The following is a 16,697-nucleotide window of genomic DNA, read 5'->3' as shown; positions in this document are numbered from 1 at the left end:
ATCGTTAATATGTAATCATGAATGAAGTCAGATATTAAACTTTACACTGTTTCGAAATGTCAGTGTGTCTCATTTGGCGCTAGTCTGATTAAAAGAAGCTCGCAACTAGAGTGGCGTTGTTGAAGAAGGCAATTTAGATGCGCGCTAGGATACGCTTGGAAGGTGCACAGATACACACGGAGTGAGTGAGTGAGGGAGTTGGATTTTACGCCGCTTTTAGCAATATGCTATAGCAATTAACACTGTGGGGAACACCAGAAATGGGCATGCACATATAGATAAATATATATGACGTTTGCATATCTTGCGAAGCAGAATGCAACTCAGAACACGGGTTTTGGCGCTTTATACTTTGGTGTAAATAAGGTTACCATAGTGATGATGTGCAGCAATTAGACATCGAATACATAAGTCCGAATCTTCATCCATAGATTCGGACGTCTGTGATCGGGAGATGTGTATGCCGACGTCACATGCCACGCTTTACTTCAGCCGAAATCATAGGGGCTTGTATTACTGGATTACAGATTATTGGAATAGACTATCCCTCATTGTCCCGGGGAGGCTGATTAATAAATGCAACAAAATCCTTGCCACTTCCATAGCCAAATATAAAGCCGATTATATAATCCCGACTATATCATGGCATGTGTTTATGAATCACTATCAAATAGTGATGGTACCAGGTGTTCGCGAAAAGGTGAGCGTATCTACCTGTATCACCTGTATTACAAAGTCTAGTCCGTTGTTCACCGCATTAAACATGGGAACATACGACACAAGTGAAAAAAGAGATGCATCGGACATATTAGTTTTCACTGATGCCATAAATTTGGAAATGCCCTCCACATGTCTACCATGAAACGTTTTGGAAGCTTTACTGAGACTTTGAATGTTGTAACTTCTTGGCAAGAGTCACGTGATGCTCTTTGAAATCTTTATAAAAGGAGCACGTTGTGAAATGTACACACCCAATCTGGATATGTTGGAATATTGCTCGACATCCAGCCTTATAGTGGATGGTCTTTTGTCTCTCTGAATCTTTGTGCATAGATCTAAATATGAAACACACGAAGCCAAATCTTCTGTAGATGTTATTATTGAGGAAGTCCAGCATTTCACATTTCATTTGCTTTCATTGTGACAAATTGTTCTGAACCCTTGAAGATAGATATGCAACTTTATCTATGCTCATCACGTTTGCTTCTTGGATCAAGCAATGAAGGTATCCCTTACGTTTTGCATGTGAAAATCAAATGTTTTGAGAACAGAAGTTAATCCGATTCTGAAAATACTGACAAGCCGATTCTTTATGTTTTGGAGTATCCAATGGTACGAATATCACCTATCTCAAAAGTTTTCTGGGAAGATATAGATAGTGCTGATAACTATTATGGTTAATCCTTGAGACAGTGATTTGATGGTACATTTGCTCGGCCCCGCAATATATCTCTCTTTTTACGGATGTTTATGGAACTTTGGAATCCAGTTCGAAAGAGGAATGGACATGTCTTCGCGTCAAAAGTTCTGATGAATCGTTTTGGCAGATTTCTTCCTCAGTTAACATACTGGCATTTTGGTTAGGTCACTTATACCAAGAATGGGACCCATTATTGATCAAGTCATCTCAAACATACAGTTTTGACTACACACCCTGTTGTCTTTCTTGGGAGTTTGCAGTGTTACAGTTTATCGCTAACTTGTTATGATGAATGTCGTATCCTATCCATTCATCACCATTACCGGGGCGGTGGGGTAGCCTAATGGTTAAAGCGTTGGCTCGTCACGCCGAAGACCCGGGTTCGAATCCCCACATGGGTACAATGTGTGAAGTCCATTTATGGTGTCCACCGGCGTGATGTTGCTGGAATATTGCTAAAAGCGGCGTAAAACCAAAGTCAGTCAGTCAGTCATCACCATTACCGTGAAGATCCGGTTTTTAAAATTGATCTTCAGCAACACATGCTTGTCGTAAGAGGCGACTAAGGGGATCGGGTGGTTAGGCTCGCTGCCTTGTTTGACACATGGCATCGTATCCCAATTGCTTACATCGATGGTCATGAAGTTGATCACCGGATTGTCTGGTCCAGAGTTATTTACAGTGAGTGAGTGAGTTTAGTTTTGCGTCGCTTTTAGCAATATTCCAGCAATATCACGGCGGGGGAGACCATAAATGGACTTCACACATTGTACCGATGGGGGAACCCAGGTCTTCGGCGTGACGAGCGAACGTTTTAACCATTTGGCTACCCCAAACACCCCCGATTATTTACAGACCGCCGCCATATAGCTGAGCGCGGCATACAACAACAACAACAACAACAACAACAACAACAACAACAACTAAAAAATCATTACAATTACTCGATGACACATTGTATTTCTGTAATCATCTGTTACTTTCGAATGGAGCCTACTTTCAATGGGAGAGTAGCCTATATGTCATATAGCACCATACCCCTTCTGTTTCGGTTATGCTATATCGTATACCTGGTTGTATAGGATACCTGAAACATATACCCAGTCTGTAGTTGGTTGTTATATATTGTAACTTCAGTGAATCTCTGCTGACGTTGGTTGCGTCATGTCCTATCACACCTACAGCATGACTGCCACTGCTACGGTTGTGGTATTATCGATTTAAGATTTCCTGAGGTCATCTTGTCCTGAAAAGCCTATTTATGGATAGTATCTGAAACTGAACTATCCAGTCTGTTTTCAGGTCGGACACTTAATATCTGACCTGTGGCACCGATAACATTAAAACGAGGAATACCCGTCTATATAAAAGTCGTCTGCTTCCCCTAGAGATAGTCAGTGGCGATAGCGCTAATTTTAACTCGGTCTCAGAGGTGAGGAGTAGATACAGACCCGTCACCATGGTTTCCTGTGTAAGTTATCTCCAAAGAGACACGTCTTATCAACTGTGTTTGTTTAAGAACAGAAGTGCCTCATACACCCTTAATCCCCTCCCGTCATTGGAGTCTTTGTCGACAGAGCAGAGGCTGCGAAATGAGGGTCGTGCTAGCGAGGATCTTCAGCCGCTTATATCATGGACAACCAGTGACATTTAACACACCAGTAAGGTGTGGTGTACCGAGAGGACTTGTGCTGCAGAATTCTGCTAAAGTCAGCCATCATGCGGGAGAGTGTTCATTCTCTTCGTCTTCGTCAGGCATCCTACGGAGCCCTTTTCCTGACGAGGACATCGCGACGGACCCTTTGGCCGAACACCTGCTTCACCGTTTCTACTCCCTGGGAGATCTGGATGCCTTGGTACGTACAAGTGAAATGTAAAACAGAATGCATCATGCCTCGGTAAATAGTGTGACCCCAACGATTGAAACTACTCGAAACGGTATTTCAAATACTACGGTTAAAACGAACTCGAAGGGACCATGTATTATGTTCGGTTTAACCGTAGTTCGTTGTATGCAATTAGACTATAATATGCCGCAAGTGTTAATTCGAGAAACCCCCAGTTCGTTACACCCGTCAGTTCGTTATAGACATGTTATTTATAAACGTTGTTTACCGTATTGTACCAATATTCAACTTGTCTTAGCCCTTGAGGGCTTCAGAGGGTGGATTGACAATAAGGTAGAGCATTTTGGGTAGTCGATTGGTCGTTGATTATATCTGCATGTGAGGCGGACGCCATAATTTTTATAATGTCAACGAACCCTCAACAAGAAGTTTTTAAGCTTAACATACGTTTCGCTTGAGTGATTCGATACATTGATATTTGTTGTGGAAGAGGTATCGTTCAAGAGCAGTAAAATACAGAGGTACCTGACTTCAAAAATCAAGATTACGTGCTTTCCGAATGGTATTGTATGTTTAGTGTATTCAGTGCACATGATATTCATTTGAAACCGACGCCGTTTTTAGTGAAAATTCCGTCAGATTTCAGGGCATCGAGTTTAAGTAGTCTACATCTTTTAAAATTGAACTTTAATCCTACTCCGTGTATATATGTCAGCATGAATGCCAATTAACTCAATACGCGTACTCAGGCGCCAATGTAACCCGTGAAGATCTGGGTTAGAATAGGTCATCAGCAAGACATGCTTTTTGTAACAGGATAAGGTGGTAAATCACGCTGACTTGGTTGATGCATGGCATTGTCCACAATATCCCCAGAGAATCTCTAGGACATATCTAATCATAGATCGCTCCCTTTGTCAACTTCCACTCATCTCACAAATTTAGTGTTGTGTTATCAGAGCAGGAAATTTGACCCCATTCTTGTTTTCTTTATCTTCTCCCGTTTTGGGGATTTAATGTTCGCAATTCAGAACTCCCATATCTGTCTCTATCTTCTTCCGTGTTCGAGAACGGATGGAGACGGCACAGCACAGTTTAATGCATAGATAACTTTGTCTGTGAACGTGCTTCTCGAACACCTGGCTGTCCCTTTCTCTGCACTCCTCCCTCGTAACAAATAGTGAACTGTGTCAATATTTTAATGATAGATTGTTCAACAACTTTTTTTATTTTTAGGACAAAAATTCTGCCAAAACCTCACAGAGTGGGTATGATGTTTTGATTATGATCAGCGTTTCATTGAGTATTTTATGTTTATTAGCTTTCGAGTTAGATTGCAATTCATCGGTCCGCTTTTGAGCCAAACGGACTGTATACCACGGCCCTGTTTACACCTTCGTACAATCCTCACGAAAATGCGGACTATTGTCCTCTGTAACGCTGCTCCCTGAGTTGTCCCCCTTTATGGAATATCTCATGTTAATCTGTGTTCCAAGGTCGACTACGACACAAAAGAGGCCTTCACCTTCTCAGAGCTGTCCGATGCCGTCGTTGCAGTTGCTAGCAGCCTCACGAAAAGGGGATACGTTAAAGGCGACGTCATCGCTGTCGTCACACCAAACAACGTCCACATAACATCATTAGTGCTCGGCGTATCAGCAATTGGAGCAACAGTGGCGATGATCGACCCGACGTCAACTCCAGGTACAAAACGTAACGTCATCAGACTACTCACGGTACACCTCTGAGACAGAATGTGGTTTCAGACTTTGAAAGAAAGATATGTTGTGTCTTTAGTCATCATTCATTTGCCATCTCGGTTCCGAAACTTCGATGTCAACAAATGAAATCCACACCTATATCTGCAGGGATGAGATGCGTGGCTTTTATTATTTACATTTTCCGAACTGTCCACTTTCGAGCAGGAGAATGAAAATATTGCTGTTTTTAATATTTTGCTAACTCGTAAAGAAGCATCTACATTGGGTAATTAGTAAGGACTAGGGGTGGGTATTGCAGAGAATATTCATATTGCGATATATTGCGATGCGAGAGCATGTATTGCGATATGCATTGCAATATATTGCATGAAGTATTTTTAAACAAAAAACTACTTTTAATCGAGTTACTGCTTGATTTATAACAAAATCACAATGCTTGATTAAGCTTTAATAACAAATTTTAATCATGATAAAATAAAAATGTGAATAATATTTGGCTCAAATGAAACAAGGAAATATCCGAAGATTTCCGAGTGTTACGACGTTTTCCGAATGCATGTCAAAATACCGGTTTTCGATCAGCGTATCGCAATACGTACCGTTTTCATGTCTGAACCGGTAAATACCGGTAAACCGGTTATATTGCGCAGCCCTAGTAAGGACATATGACGCTACCTCCAGTGGATCGGGTGTCAATTCTTTTCACAGAGATGTCGTATCTGATTGAAAAATCTTATCTTAACGTTCGACAACTTATGTTGTTCATTTGGTATCGTTTCTAACGGCTGTCTGCAGGCCCTAGAGTGTTAAGAAGATCAGTTATTGCTCCTGTATATCACATACGACTTCATCTTTCTTAACTGCCGCTTCTCTGTGGATAAACAAATGAATACTGATGACTGCTGTCAGTGGAGATTCCAGGTTAGAACTGGACCCCGTTGTAATGTCATTTTGTATTGTGTTTGACAGAGGAGATCTCCCGTCAGCTCCATGACTGTGGCGCCAAGTGTGTGGTCTGCAGCCAGCCTCTCGTTACACTCGTCAAGAACATTTCTCAAACACATGGCATCAAGGTAAATACCAGCTTACCATTCAGTTAGGAAATTTCGCTTTGACAAAAAGAAACCAGTTTTTCCTTCGATTTGGGTATGGATGCGAATATGCCTGGAAACGACAATGTGTATAACATCTGAAGTGTTATGGCGCGACCTTTTTTGTTTCCATTCGGATCTTATGGTCGTATTCGATGTACGAAAAAATCGCATCATCTGCTCTGAGATACTCATTAGAAAGTTTACGTGATGCGACTTCATATAAAACACGTGTCTAATCTTAACATATACAAATAACATAAAAGATCAGGGGCCCGTTCCACAAAGCGATCGTAGCTCCCGTACTAAACATAGGCTTACGGCAGTCTATTTGTGCACCGGAGCCCTTACTATTATCTTGTCACGTATTTTGGTGACGTCGTGACATGTAGAGAATGGCTTTATTCACCACAAACATCAAGTTGTGTACACAGTTAGAACAACTATTTTAAATGTCGAATGATAGAGGCTTGGATGAGTATAGTTTTACGCCGCACTCAGCAATATTCCAGCTATATGGCGGCGGTCTGTAAATAATCGAGTCTGGACCAGACAATTCAGTGATCAACAACATGAGCATCGATCTGCGCAATTGGGGAACCGATGACATGTGTCAAGTAAGTCAGCGAGCCTGATCACCCGATCCCGTTAGTCGCCTCTTACGACAAGCATGCGTTACTGAAGACCCGGATCTTCACGGGTAGAAAGATAGAGGAACGGCCCCTGTTGAATGTTCACCTGGATCACCTGTATGAAAACGAGTACACGTATATATAGATAGCGGACGTTGTCATCTGTATATGTCTCCACAAGGATCTGTTTGTGTTGGGTGATGCTGAGGGAGTGACATCATTCTCCACCCTACTGGAAGATGACGGCCGGATGTTCCGTGATGACATCGTCATCAACCCCGACAACGACGTGATGGGACTCTTCTACACCGGCGGCACCACGGGGCCGCCTAAGTCGGTCATGCTCACCCACAGTAACATAGTGTCTGCTCTCCATCAGATAAGGTGGGTTTATAGTAGGGATCACTTTACAACCATCATTCAAATACAGTGGGGCCTCGTGAAACCGAACACTCCACATATAGTGGACGTGGTTATGTTGACGTAATACGTTTAGAGATTTGAGCAAAGACCTCTGACGCAGTTTTTGATTAACCTCTCAAATGTTAACGGTACATTTAAAGGCACATATCACAATAACGGAGATAGCCTAGTGAATAAAGCGTACCACCTGGGTACAATGTGTGAAACCCAGTTCTGGTGTTCCCCGCCGTTATATTCTTGGGCTATTGCTAAAAGCGGCGTAAAACCATACTCACTCACGCACAAGCAACTGATACGCTGTGACCTAACGTTCGTTACAGGACCTAGCACCTTCTGAAATATATAGGGACATTTCTATCACCATGCACAACCAGAAAACTGTTTGCTCTACATATCCCATTGCACCGTCTGGGTGGCCTTCGATGGCGGATAGAGCCCCTGTATCTTGATACTGATAGAAAAAAAGACTTTTCTCTTTCTTTCCTAATTGATGTGATTTAATTACAATTGATAAAACGCTCAAATGGATGAGTTGAATTTTGTGTGATTACGTTACGGACGTTCAGAGCCCTCGGTTTCAGAGTTCCCGTTCACGTCCGGACAGGCCTGGAGAAGGTGTTGTCAGTCACGCCCTCTCACCACATCTACAGCCTCGTGATGGCTCATCTTGGCGTTCTCCAGGATGGAGGGATGATTGTCAGTCTACAACATCCTAACCCCCACCACTGTCTACAGGCTGTTGACACATATGGGGTAAGTACAAGCGACAAGACCATTTCCTTAATTATAAGAAATCTTCATTGTTCGATTCCAACTGAAATAATTACATGTGGTCTTTTTTCCATTAGCTTAGCTAGCTTTCCGCAGCTCCAGTCTGAATTGGTGTTTACATGTCATACCGTCCTCTATCAACAAGTTTTTCAAAGAGCGTGACTCCTTTGTTCTGGGGCGGTGGGGTAGCCTAGTGGTTAAGGCGTTCGCTTGTCTCACCGAAGACCTGGGTTCGATTCCCCACACGGGCACAATGTGTGAAGTCCATTTCTGGTGTTCCCCGCCGTGATATTGCTGGAATATTGTTTAAAGCGGCGTAAAACCATTCTCACTCACTCACTCCTTTGTTCTGATACAGACACGCTTTTTATCATTCATTGATGTTATAATAGACAAAACGTCAGACACCAACAAAACCTTTCTTTCTTGTTGACATCATTCACATCACCAGACAGAGGGACAGTTACTGGTCTCGAAAGTTTTGTTCAATATAATAGCTAAAATTGGTGTAATTTGTTTCTTTCTAAAAAGCAGCAATACCATCTGGTCCAGGTGATGTAATATCCCCAAGCAGGTTTATTTGGCTTATTTATTCTTGTCCAGAAATACCAATGATAATTCTAGCACGACATTGTGTGATACGCGATTCTGATTGGCTGAGAGCTCATCAAAACCGTACTTAAATGGCAGTTTAAGACCGCTAATTACAACGCGTTCGGTTTTTAAATTACATCTAGCGGTCTTAAATCAACGATAAAGGACCGCAAAATTGAAAACAGGGCAGCTTTATCTTCTAATTGTCAGATCATTATTGTCAGGGATACCAGTGAAGATCCGGTTAGAATTGGTTTTCTGACCTACGGTTCGGGTGGTCGGGCTCGCTGACTTGGTTGAAACATGTCATCGTATCCCAATTGCGTAGATCGATGCTCATGATGTTGATCACTGGATTGTCTGGCCCAGATTCGATTATTTACAGACCGGTGTCATATAGCTGGAACATTGCTGAGTGCGGCGTAAAACTAAACTCAGTCATTCAATCACTCTTGTTGGCGTTGTGTCTTTCTATCTCGCGCATGAAATAACAAACAAAACTGTCTACACTGCTCTCAAGTGCAATATCCTGCCTGAAGAGAAAATATAAAAACTGATTTGTCAATAGTTCGCCATTAATTGATTGAGATACTACCTATAATGGGTTTCTGTCTTTGAGCAGTTTACCATGATAAATTCCGACGCCATGTTTAGAATACCAACCACTAACATTAACATGTTCAGGTGCTGTAATATACACAAAGAACTTAGTTAAGCACCCCCTGACATATCTCACGATTGAATGAGCCCCGATCTTAACCCTTTGGAGTATCTGGGACATGATTGGTCGTCGTGTGCAACAAAGGGATCCTCCTGTACAGAACCTGGCCCAATTGGAAGCTGAGGTTCAAGGAATGGCGTAGACTGCCCCTTCAGAGGATCAGGAGGCTGATAGGGGGTATGAGGAGGAGAGTGCTGGCTCTCATACAGTCACATGGAGTTTACACTCGGTACTGACCTTGAATCGTGTAAGACACGCAAAATGACATTTTGAATGTTCACATTCACCAATAAATTCAACATTCCAGGGCCATACTTGTACAGAATTGGTTTTGTATGAAAATCATTGTTGTTGTTTTAAAATGAGCAATTATCATCATAAAATCAACATGGATTCCATGGATTCATTTTGTCGTTGTTTATGAGTCAAAGGATCATACGGGTTTTTCCATCGTGGTCACAACGACAAGTTTAATGGACGTGTTGAAAACCTATCATTGCAAAAATACAGGGTTGCTTAATTAAGTTCTATGTGTATATAATAGGGATAACGCTGTAGTCAAACCTAATTCAATCCTCATTGAACAGATCACCCGGCTGTACACAGTTCCATCTACACTCAAACAGTTGACAACTGCCGACCCTGGCTACGACCTCTCGTCTTTGGAGTCGGTATATTGTGGGGCAGCCCCCTCAAGAGGACGGTAGCAACAGCGTTCACGGAGAGATTTGGAATACGGGTGTACCAAGGTAAAAATACTGCACTGTACAACACTGTTCATATTCATACAGGTGACTAAACGTACCATTCATACCAGTGAAAAATACCATCGTCTTCATTAAAGGTCCCCAGGTACAATTTGTGGACATAGCATTTTATCTAGACTAATATCTTGTCTCTGAAATTAACATATCTTGCAGAGGAAAACACTTCCTGAATTATCTTCATAAAATATAATAAAGGACTGACTGACTGACTGAGTTTGGTTTTACGCCGCATTAAGCAATATTCCAGCAACATCACGGCGGGGGACACCAGAAATGGGCTTCACACATTGTGCCCATGTGGGGATTCGAACCCGGGTCTTCGGCGTGACGAGCCAACGCTTTAACCATTAGGCTACCCCACCGCCCCTATAATAAAGGAAGTTAAGAGACTTTCTTCATTTTCAGACCTGAACAGAGGCAATCTTGACTTGCCACATATTCTAGACTTGCCTGGGCTGTATTGGGCATATTTATTTCAGGGTTTGCATGATAGACTTTATTGTATCGAACTTGCTTATTGTAAGCCAGGTTTGTTTAAGGGCTGTAATATTTTTAGATATTTGTTGAGTATTTCGCATTGTTGAATTTGCAATATCGTAAAAGGAACTATTCATCAAGTGAAAATAATAATGTAGTTCTCCAACGACAGACATGCTTTTGGTATTTGAAACTGTGAATGACTAATCAGATTCGAGCATTCCGTTGAGTCCCCGTTAAATAACTAGCTTTATAACACAGGGTACGGCATGACAGAGACAACCGGACTGACACATGTCGACACAGAGACCGGAGACCCAGTAACAGTTGGGGTGTTGCTTCCCAACACACAGGGCAAGGTGGGTGTAGTGCTTCGAATCACAGAGGTCTTGTTTTAATGCCTCATGTATTCTAGTGCATTGAGTGGTCTTCCCCAATTCTAGTCTGTAAATAATCGAGCATGGACCAGACAATCCAGTGATCAACACCATGAGTATCGATCTACGCAATTGGGATACGGTGACATGTGTCAACCAAGTCAGCGAGCCTTACCACCCGATCCCGTTAGCCGCCTCTTAGGTCAAGCATGGTTTTCTGAATGCCAATTCTAATCTTCACTGGTTGTATATTTGTTTCAGATTCTGTGTGAATGCTAATACAAGTAGATCCATTTCATCATTCATAGTATATATATGACTTACGTTGTTTTACAAACAAATAGGAACAGGGGTATTGGTTGTCAATATAACGTACGATAGAGATGGGTCACGTTTCCATCACTTTGGAGTTCCTTGTGGTGATAATACCGTATGATAAACCCATTACTCACTCAACCAGCCAAGAAAACATTTCAATAAAGTGCTTCAAAGTGATGTACCAATATCCTTCACGTTCCTCGCCCCGCAGAAGACATCATTATATCAACAAACGGGTCTAACTGTGGCCGAAGTTCGAACTCAATTCACACAATCGATTACATTAAACTAATCATATGAAAACACTTTTAGATTACTGACCCACACACCGGCGACACTGTACCCACTGGGAATCTTGGAGAACTGTGCATTAAAGGACCTCAAGTGATGAAAGGTTACCATGGAAACAGAAACACCACATTTGATGTTGTTGACCAAGACGGATGGTTTCACACAGGTAATGTACGGCGTGCTGTCTGTTTCAAGCTTGGACTACTGTTCTGCAGAGAGGTATTGAAAGAGTTTCCATGGAAACACGAAGAATCTACTAATTCAACAAGTAGCTTTTCAAAACCTGTAAACCAGCTCTATATATAGAGCTTGAGGATTTCAGGTTCTTGCTTCAGAAAAAGAAATTAACTGTTTAGTCATCAAGATTAAGGGATTATCGTCTCTTAATGCCTTGTGTTACGGACGGGGGTATGCAGATGCAGTTCATCCAGATATATACCAAATATCACTATGTATATGATAGTTTGGCTGGAACATTCATACACAGGTGTATGCGTCATTTTGACAAGTTTCATTTAGTACTATCTAGATCGATTTCTTACAAATCAGATCGTTTACGCCGATATGATACCTCTGCGTTATAAAGAGCTCCGTGATCCAATCAGATGTCAGGTTTCTAAGACGATTTGGCTTCAACTTTCCCAACACCTCCACTCGCAAATTTCTATTATTATAAATGAAAAAACATCCAAGAAAGCATATAATCCGCTGTTGTTATTGACACTGGGTGTATGAAATATGCACAGGAAAATAGTAGCGTCGATAATAGGCAATTTTGTTTTAAAATGTAAAACCTTCACCTAAAGCAGTCGGTTACCTATATCCAGCTATACAGGGGTTAAAAAATCCCATCGCCCGACGCCCGGGACAAGTCAGTTTTCATTTCGGGCAATCAAAAAATGGTATCTAACTTGTCCATGGGTTACTAGATAATTTCCACTTATGGTTTCAAACTGCAAATAAACTTTGATTTGATTTCATATCTGCTCAAAATGTAGCTATTAAATTTCGCAATGATAATAAAATAGTGTTATCTTTCTTCGCTATTTATCACTTTTCAATAAATAGTCCAGTAAATATTAACATCAAATACCATGTTGATTTCTTCTTTCATAATTACATCATCATAATTATGTCATAAAATCAGGGCAAGTGGAAAATTAGTCACGACAAGTTACTTTCTTAAAGTCACTTGCCCTGTGGCAAGTGGCTTTTTAATTTTTTTTTGAACCCCTGCTATATTGCTGATGGTGGAGACACAGTATTGGCTCATTCAAACTAGGTTTTTGTTTTCTACAAACCAAGGAGACCTAGCTCTTGCCTCAGAGGATGGCCGGATTGCGGTAGAAGGCAGACTGGCGGACGTTATCATGAGTCAAGGTCTCTCGGTAATAATTGTTTGTTGTGTCACGCCGCTATCAGCATTATCCCAGCCGAAGGGGTCAGAAGTTTGTAAATAATCTAGCCTGGACAAGACATATCAGTGATGGACATCACGAGCATACATTTAAGTGAGTGAGTGAGTGAGTTTACTTTAACGCCGCTTTTAGCAATATTCCAGCAATATCACAGCGGGGGACACCAGAAATGGGCTTCACACAATGTGCCCATGTGGGGAATCGAACCCGGGTCTTCGGCGTGACGAGCGAACGCCTTAACCACTAGGCTACCCAACCGCCCCCATACATTTAAGCAATTGGAACCGTCACACAATGACATATATCAACCAAGTCAGCGAGTCTGACAACCCGATCCTGTTTACCGCCTCTTACGACACGCATGGTTTGCTGAAGGCAAATTCTAGTCCGCATCTTCACTAGTATTTCTATACAATAGAACTCTTAGAGGCCCCTAAATGCGTCAGATCTGAAAGTATAATGAAGTTATAGAGCCCCTCTTAATGAGAAATACGATACCTTGATGAGCAGTTAACGAATCGCTGGGTCTAAATATCATAGGTGATGAGACCATGCTGTAATTAACAAAATCAAACGTCTCATGTGCCACCCACGTCAAGTCTGAAGAGACGGATGTATGCGGAACGGTCTTGAAACCGGAAACGCTGTTGGAATGGTAAATTGAGAAAATTGAATCAACAAAAGCTTGTTGCAAGTCAGGCGAAATAGGCGATCGGATCACTGAGAAATACATCAACACTGCGTACCTTGATAATCAAAACAATAAGTAGACTACCATCCCCCACAAAGTAAGAGACGAAGCTGAGGTCATAGCCGTAGGACTCATGACTGTACCATAAAGCTGAATTCTCTCCTTGAATAAGATTTTCTTTTCCGATACATTTCTAAACAAGCGCTTCTGCATACCTACATTGAATAGTTATCCTTAACGTGGAACCTCTTGGACGTGTTTATAATGCAGGTTTCTCCTGCTGAGCTGGAAGACTTGCTAGAGACTCACTCTGATGTAGAGGACTGTGCCGTCATTGGCGTCCCCGATAGGCAGTCAGGGGAGGTTCCTAAAGCGTTCGTTGTCAAGAGCAGAGGGAGTTCTGTGAGCCAAACCGACCTACAAGAGTTTGTTGCAGGTAGGTTGAAGGGGTCTTTATATGTACTGCATATACTAATGACTATTGTCAGATACCGGGGAAGAATATTGTGATTTTGAGAAAAATAGTCTATGAAGTCTATATGAATATACCTCTCCTGAAAAATCGAACCGTTATTTCATCTGGAACAGAGATGGCTAGACAGACGTTTTCTTAATCAAGATTGTTTGTGGTTTCAATAGATACATATCTTAAGCCATAGGACAGGACTAAATAATAGGATAGTTCTGTAAAACACGACATAGTATTGAAGCGTTTGCATTTTTGGTGTAGACTAGCCTTCAGAACAGGCAGCATTCTTGTGAATGCCATATGTATCATTAGAAATCGGCGTTCATTGCTGTTAAGATACATAAATGAATTGCGCCCAACATCATAATTGCATGTAGTGAATGGATATAATACTAATCAGCGTTCGAAATTAACGTCGGTCTTTAGTCCGAAAACCACTAGGACCCACAGCTTTGTTTTCTGCAGGTCCTTTTGGCCGACAGCTTTTTCATCACCAATAACTAACAGTATTATTTCCATATTAAAGTATAGGGCCTACACATTCTGATCAGGACCCACAACCTTTTATGTTTCTGTGTTCTTAGGGTGTGCAGCTTTTCAGGATTAAGGGCAAACATGCTAACTGGGATAAATGGATGGAGGACAAATTAAATGTACACTCATACACTCTCTTTACTTTGTCCTGGAAAGACAGTCACCTACAATTTTCAAAGATCTTTGCTGAATTATATACATGAAATACCTTGTTCATAGGTAAATGATAATGTAATAAACTGCGTTCTTATTTCAGCCAACTTGGACGCGCACAAACATCTCCGAGGAGGGGTTGAGTTCGTTGACCAGATTCCACGATCTCCAACCGGGCAGATCATTCGCGGGGTCTTGAAGAAGCAAGCGTAAAGAACTTTTTCAGAACGAAATGACCATGCATCTTTGGACAAATATCTGTACAAAAATACCAAAGGCAATTGGTAATTCCAACAGTGAATCCAGTGAAGTATGATGAAACCCACGCCCGCTCGTATATACATGGACGCCCTGATGTGTTGGTAGGGCAATTGTTCAGAAATCTCCAGATGAGCCTTGAGGAGTCTGCAGCTGCTTTCACCAATGAACAGAGATCTGACGACCCAACTGCAAAATGTCTTTTTTTCAGATCATCATCTCCGATACGGCACCTCTCACGCATATCGAAGTAAAAGTTATTGAGATTAAGAATGACGATCCATTTTATTCCTCAGCGTGTATTTTATGATGTGAGACACAGTGAGGAACTATCTCAACACTGACAATACACCTCTTTTAAGTGGCATTTATCTACCTTGAGAGAACTTAAGCGTGCTCCCCAAATGCCAGGCACTAATGGCGAATTGAGCAGCATTTGAGCTTGCTCATAGCATAACGGACCAGCGACCACTGCGAGATATCAAACATTTATACCTTAACGTCATACTAAGTTACCGTTCATAATTTATGGCTTAGGGGTGATGATGATTTTAAGGGGAGAGACCCATTTTGTTCTGAGGAGGTAGCGGGGGTCATCAATTTTATACACATGCACTAGGAGGGGTCATCAGCTTTGTACATGAAAATTATTAAAAAATATTATGCTTAAAAATTATGAGAAGGGGTAATTGATTTTGTATATGACATGCAGGGTGGGGGTGGGGTCACTTACCGTGTACGTAAATTTTAGGGGTTCTTATTTTCATTAAATTGGAAATTAAAATTCTTGTTGAACTATTTAGGTACAGTTGATAGTACCATCGTTTAACGTCTTATGACGCTGCCGGGTGTCGAACCGCCACACTTCCACTCTACAGGCATACACTCTTATCCACTGGACCACAGAAACAGTATATGCCTGTGGTAAGAGGTGACAAATTAGGAAGTAGTTCCACAGAGACCTAGCTGAGTGTGTGTGATCGCGCGGACCTCATGGCTCTTTGTTTCTGCTGTCAGCAACGGGTTTGCCTGGACCAGATTCTATTATTTACAGGGCGTAATATAGCAGAGTATTGCCTACCCATACTCAGTGTGTTAGTGCATCTTTTGTCCCAGTGTAACACGAAAATGACCGGCGCCTGGGTCCAAATATCGTATACAGTATTGCGACTCAGCCAGTAAACTAGAGGATCCAGTGCGTGCTTTGAGTGAGTGAGTGGGTTTAGTTTTACGCCGCACTCAGCAATATTCCAGCTATATGGCGGCGGTCTGTAAATAATCGAGTCTGGACCAGACAATCCAGTGATCAACAGCATGAGCATCGATCTACGCAATTGGGAACCGATGACATGTGTCAACCAAGTCAGCGAGCCTGACCACCCGATCCCGTTAGTCGCCTCTTACGACAAGCATGGGTTACTGAAGATCAATATCCTAACCCGGGCCTTCACGGTAGTGCGTGCTTTGATCAATGCAAAGATCTAAGTGTTCTTGGGTCCGTGAATTGGGTTTTAAGCCGCATTTAGCAATATTCCAGCAATGTCACGGCGGATGACACCATAACGGGCTTTACACATTGTACCCTTGTGGGGAGGGGCGGTGGGGTAGCCCAATGGGTAAAGTGTTTGCTCGTCACGCTGAAGACCCGGGTTTGATTTCCCACGAGGGTACAATGTTTGAAGCCCATTTCTGGTGTCCCAGAAAAGCGGCGTAAAACCACACTC

At 42.0% G+C, this 16,697-nt stretch overlaps 2 protein-coding genes across 2 annotated transcripts; both read left to right on the top strand.

Annotated features, from left to right (window-relative positions):
* Positions 1 to 2,918: 2,918 nt before the first annotated feature.
* Positions 2,919 to 10,823, top strand: LOC124283701 (4-coumarate--CoA ligase 5-like). Its single transcript, XM_046719711.1, has 7 exons — positions 2,919 to 3,276; positions 4,764 to 4,971; positions 5,958 to 6,061; positions 6,893 to 7,095; positions 7,716 to 7,887; positions 9,808 to 9,969; positions 10,726 to 10,823. The coding sequence occupies exons 1-6, from the start codon at positions 3,013 to 3,015 to the stop codon at positions 9,925 to 9,927; spliced, it is 1,071 nt and encodes a 356-aa protein (XP_046575667.1). The 5' UTR covers positions 2,919 to 3,012; the 3' UTR covers positions 9,928 to 9,969; positions 10,726 to 10,823.
* LOC124283745 (putative acyl-coenzyme A synthetase) lies at positions 10,734 to 14,928 on the top strand. The gene is made up of 3 exons (XM_046719769.1): positions 10,734 to 10,823; positions 13,830 to 13,995; positions 14,819 to 14,928. Exons 1-3 carry the CDS (start codon positions 10,734 to 10,736, stop codon positions 14,926 to 14,928), a joined length of 366 nt encoding a protein of 121 aa, XP_046575725.1.
* Positions 14,929 to 16,697: the final 1,769 nt, after the last annotated feature.

Source organism: Haliotis rubra, unplaced genomic scaffold (genome assembly GCF_003918875.1).
Source record: "Haliotis rubra isolate DU_JTF1 unplaced genomic scaffold, ASM391887v1 Scf32, whole genome shotgun sequence".
Classification (NCBI taxonomy): Eukaryota; Metazoa; Mollusca; class Gastropoda; order Lepetellida; family Haliotidae; genus Haliotis; species Haliotis rubra.
This window is presented reverse-complemented; position numbering and strand designations above follow the sequence as displayed.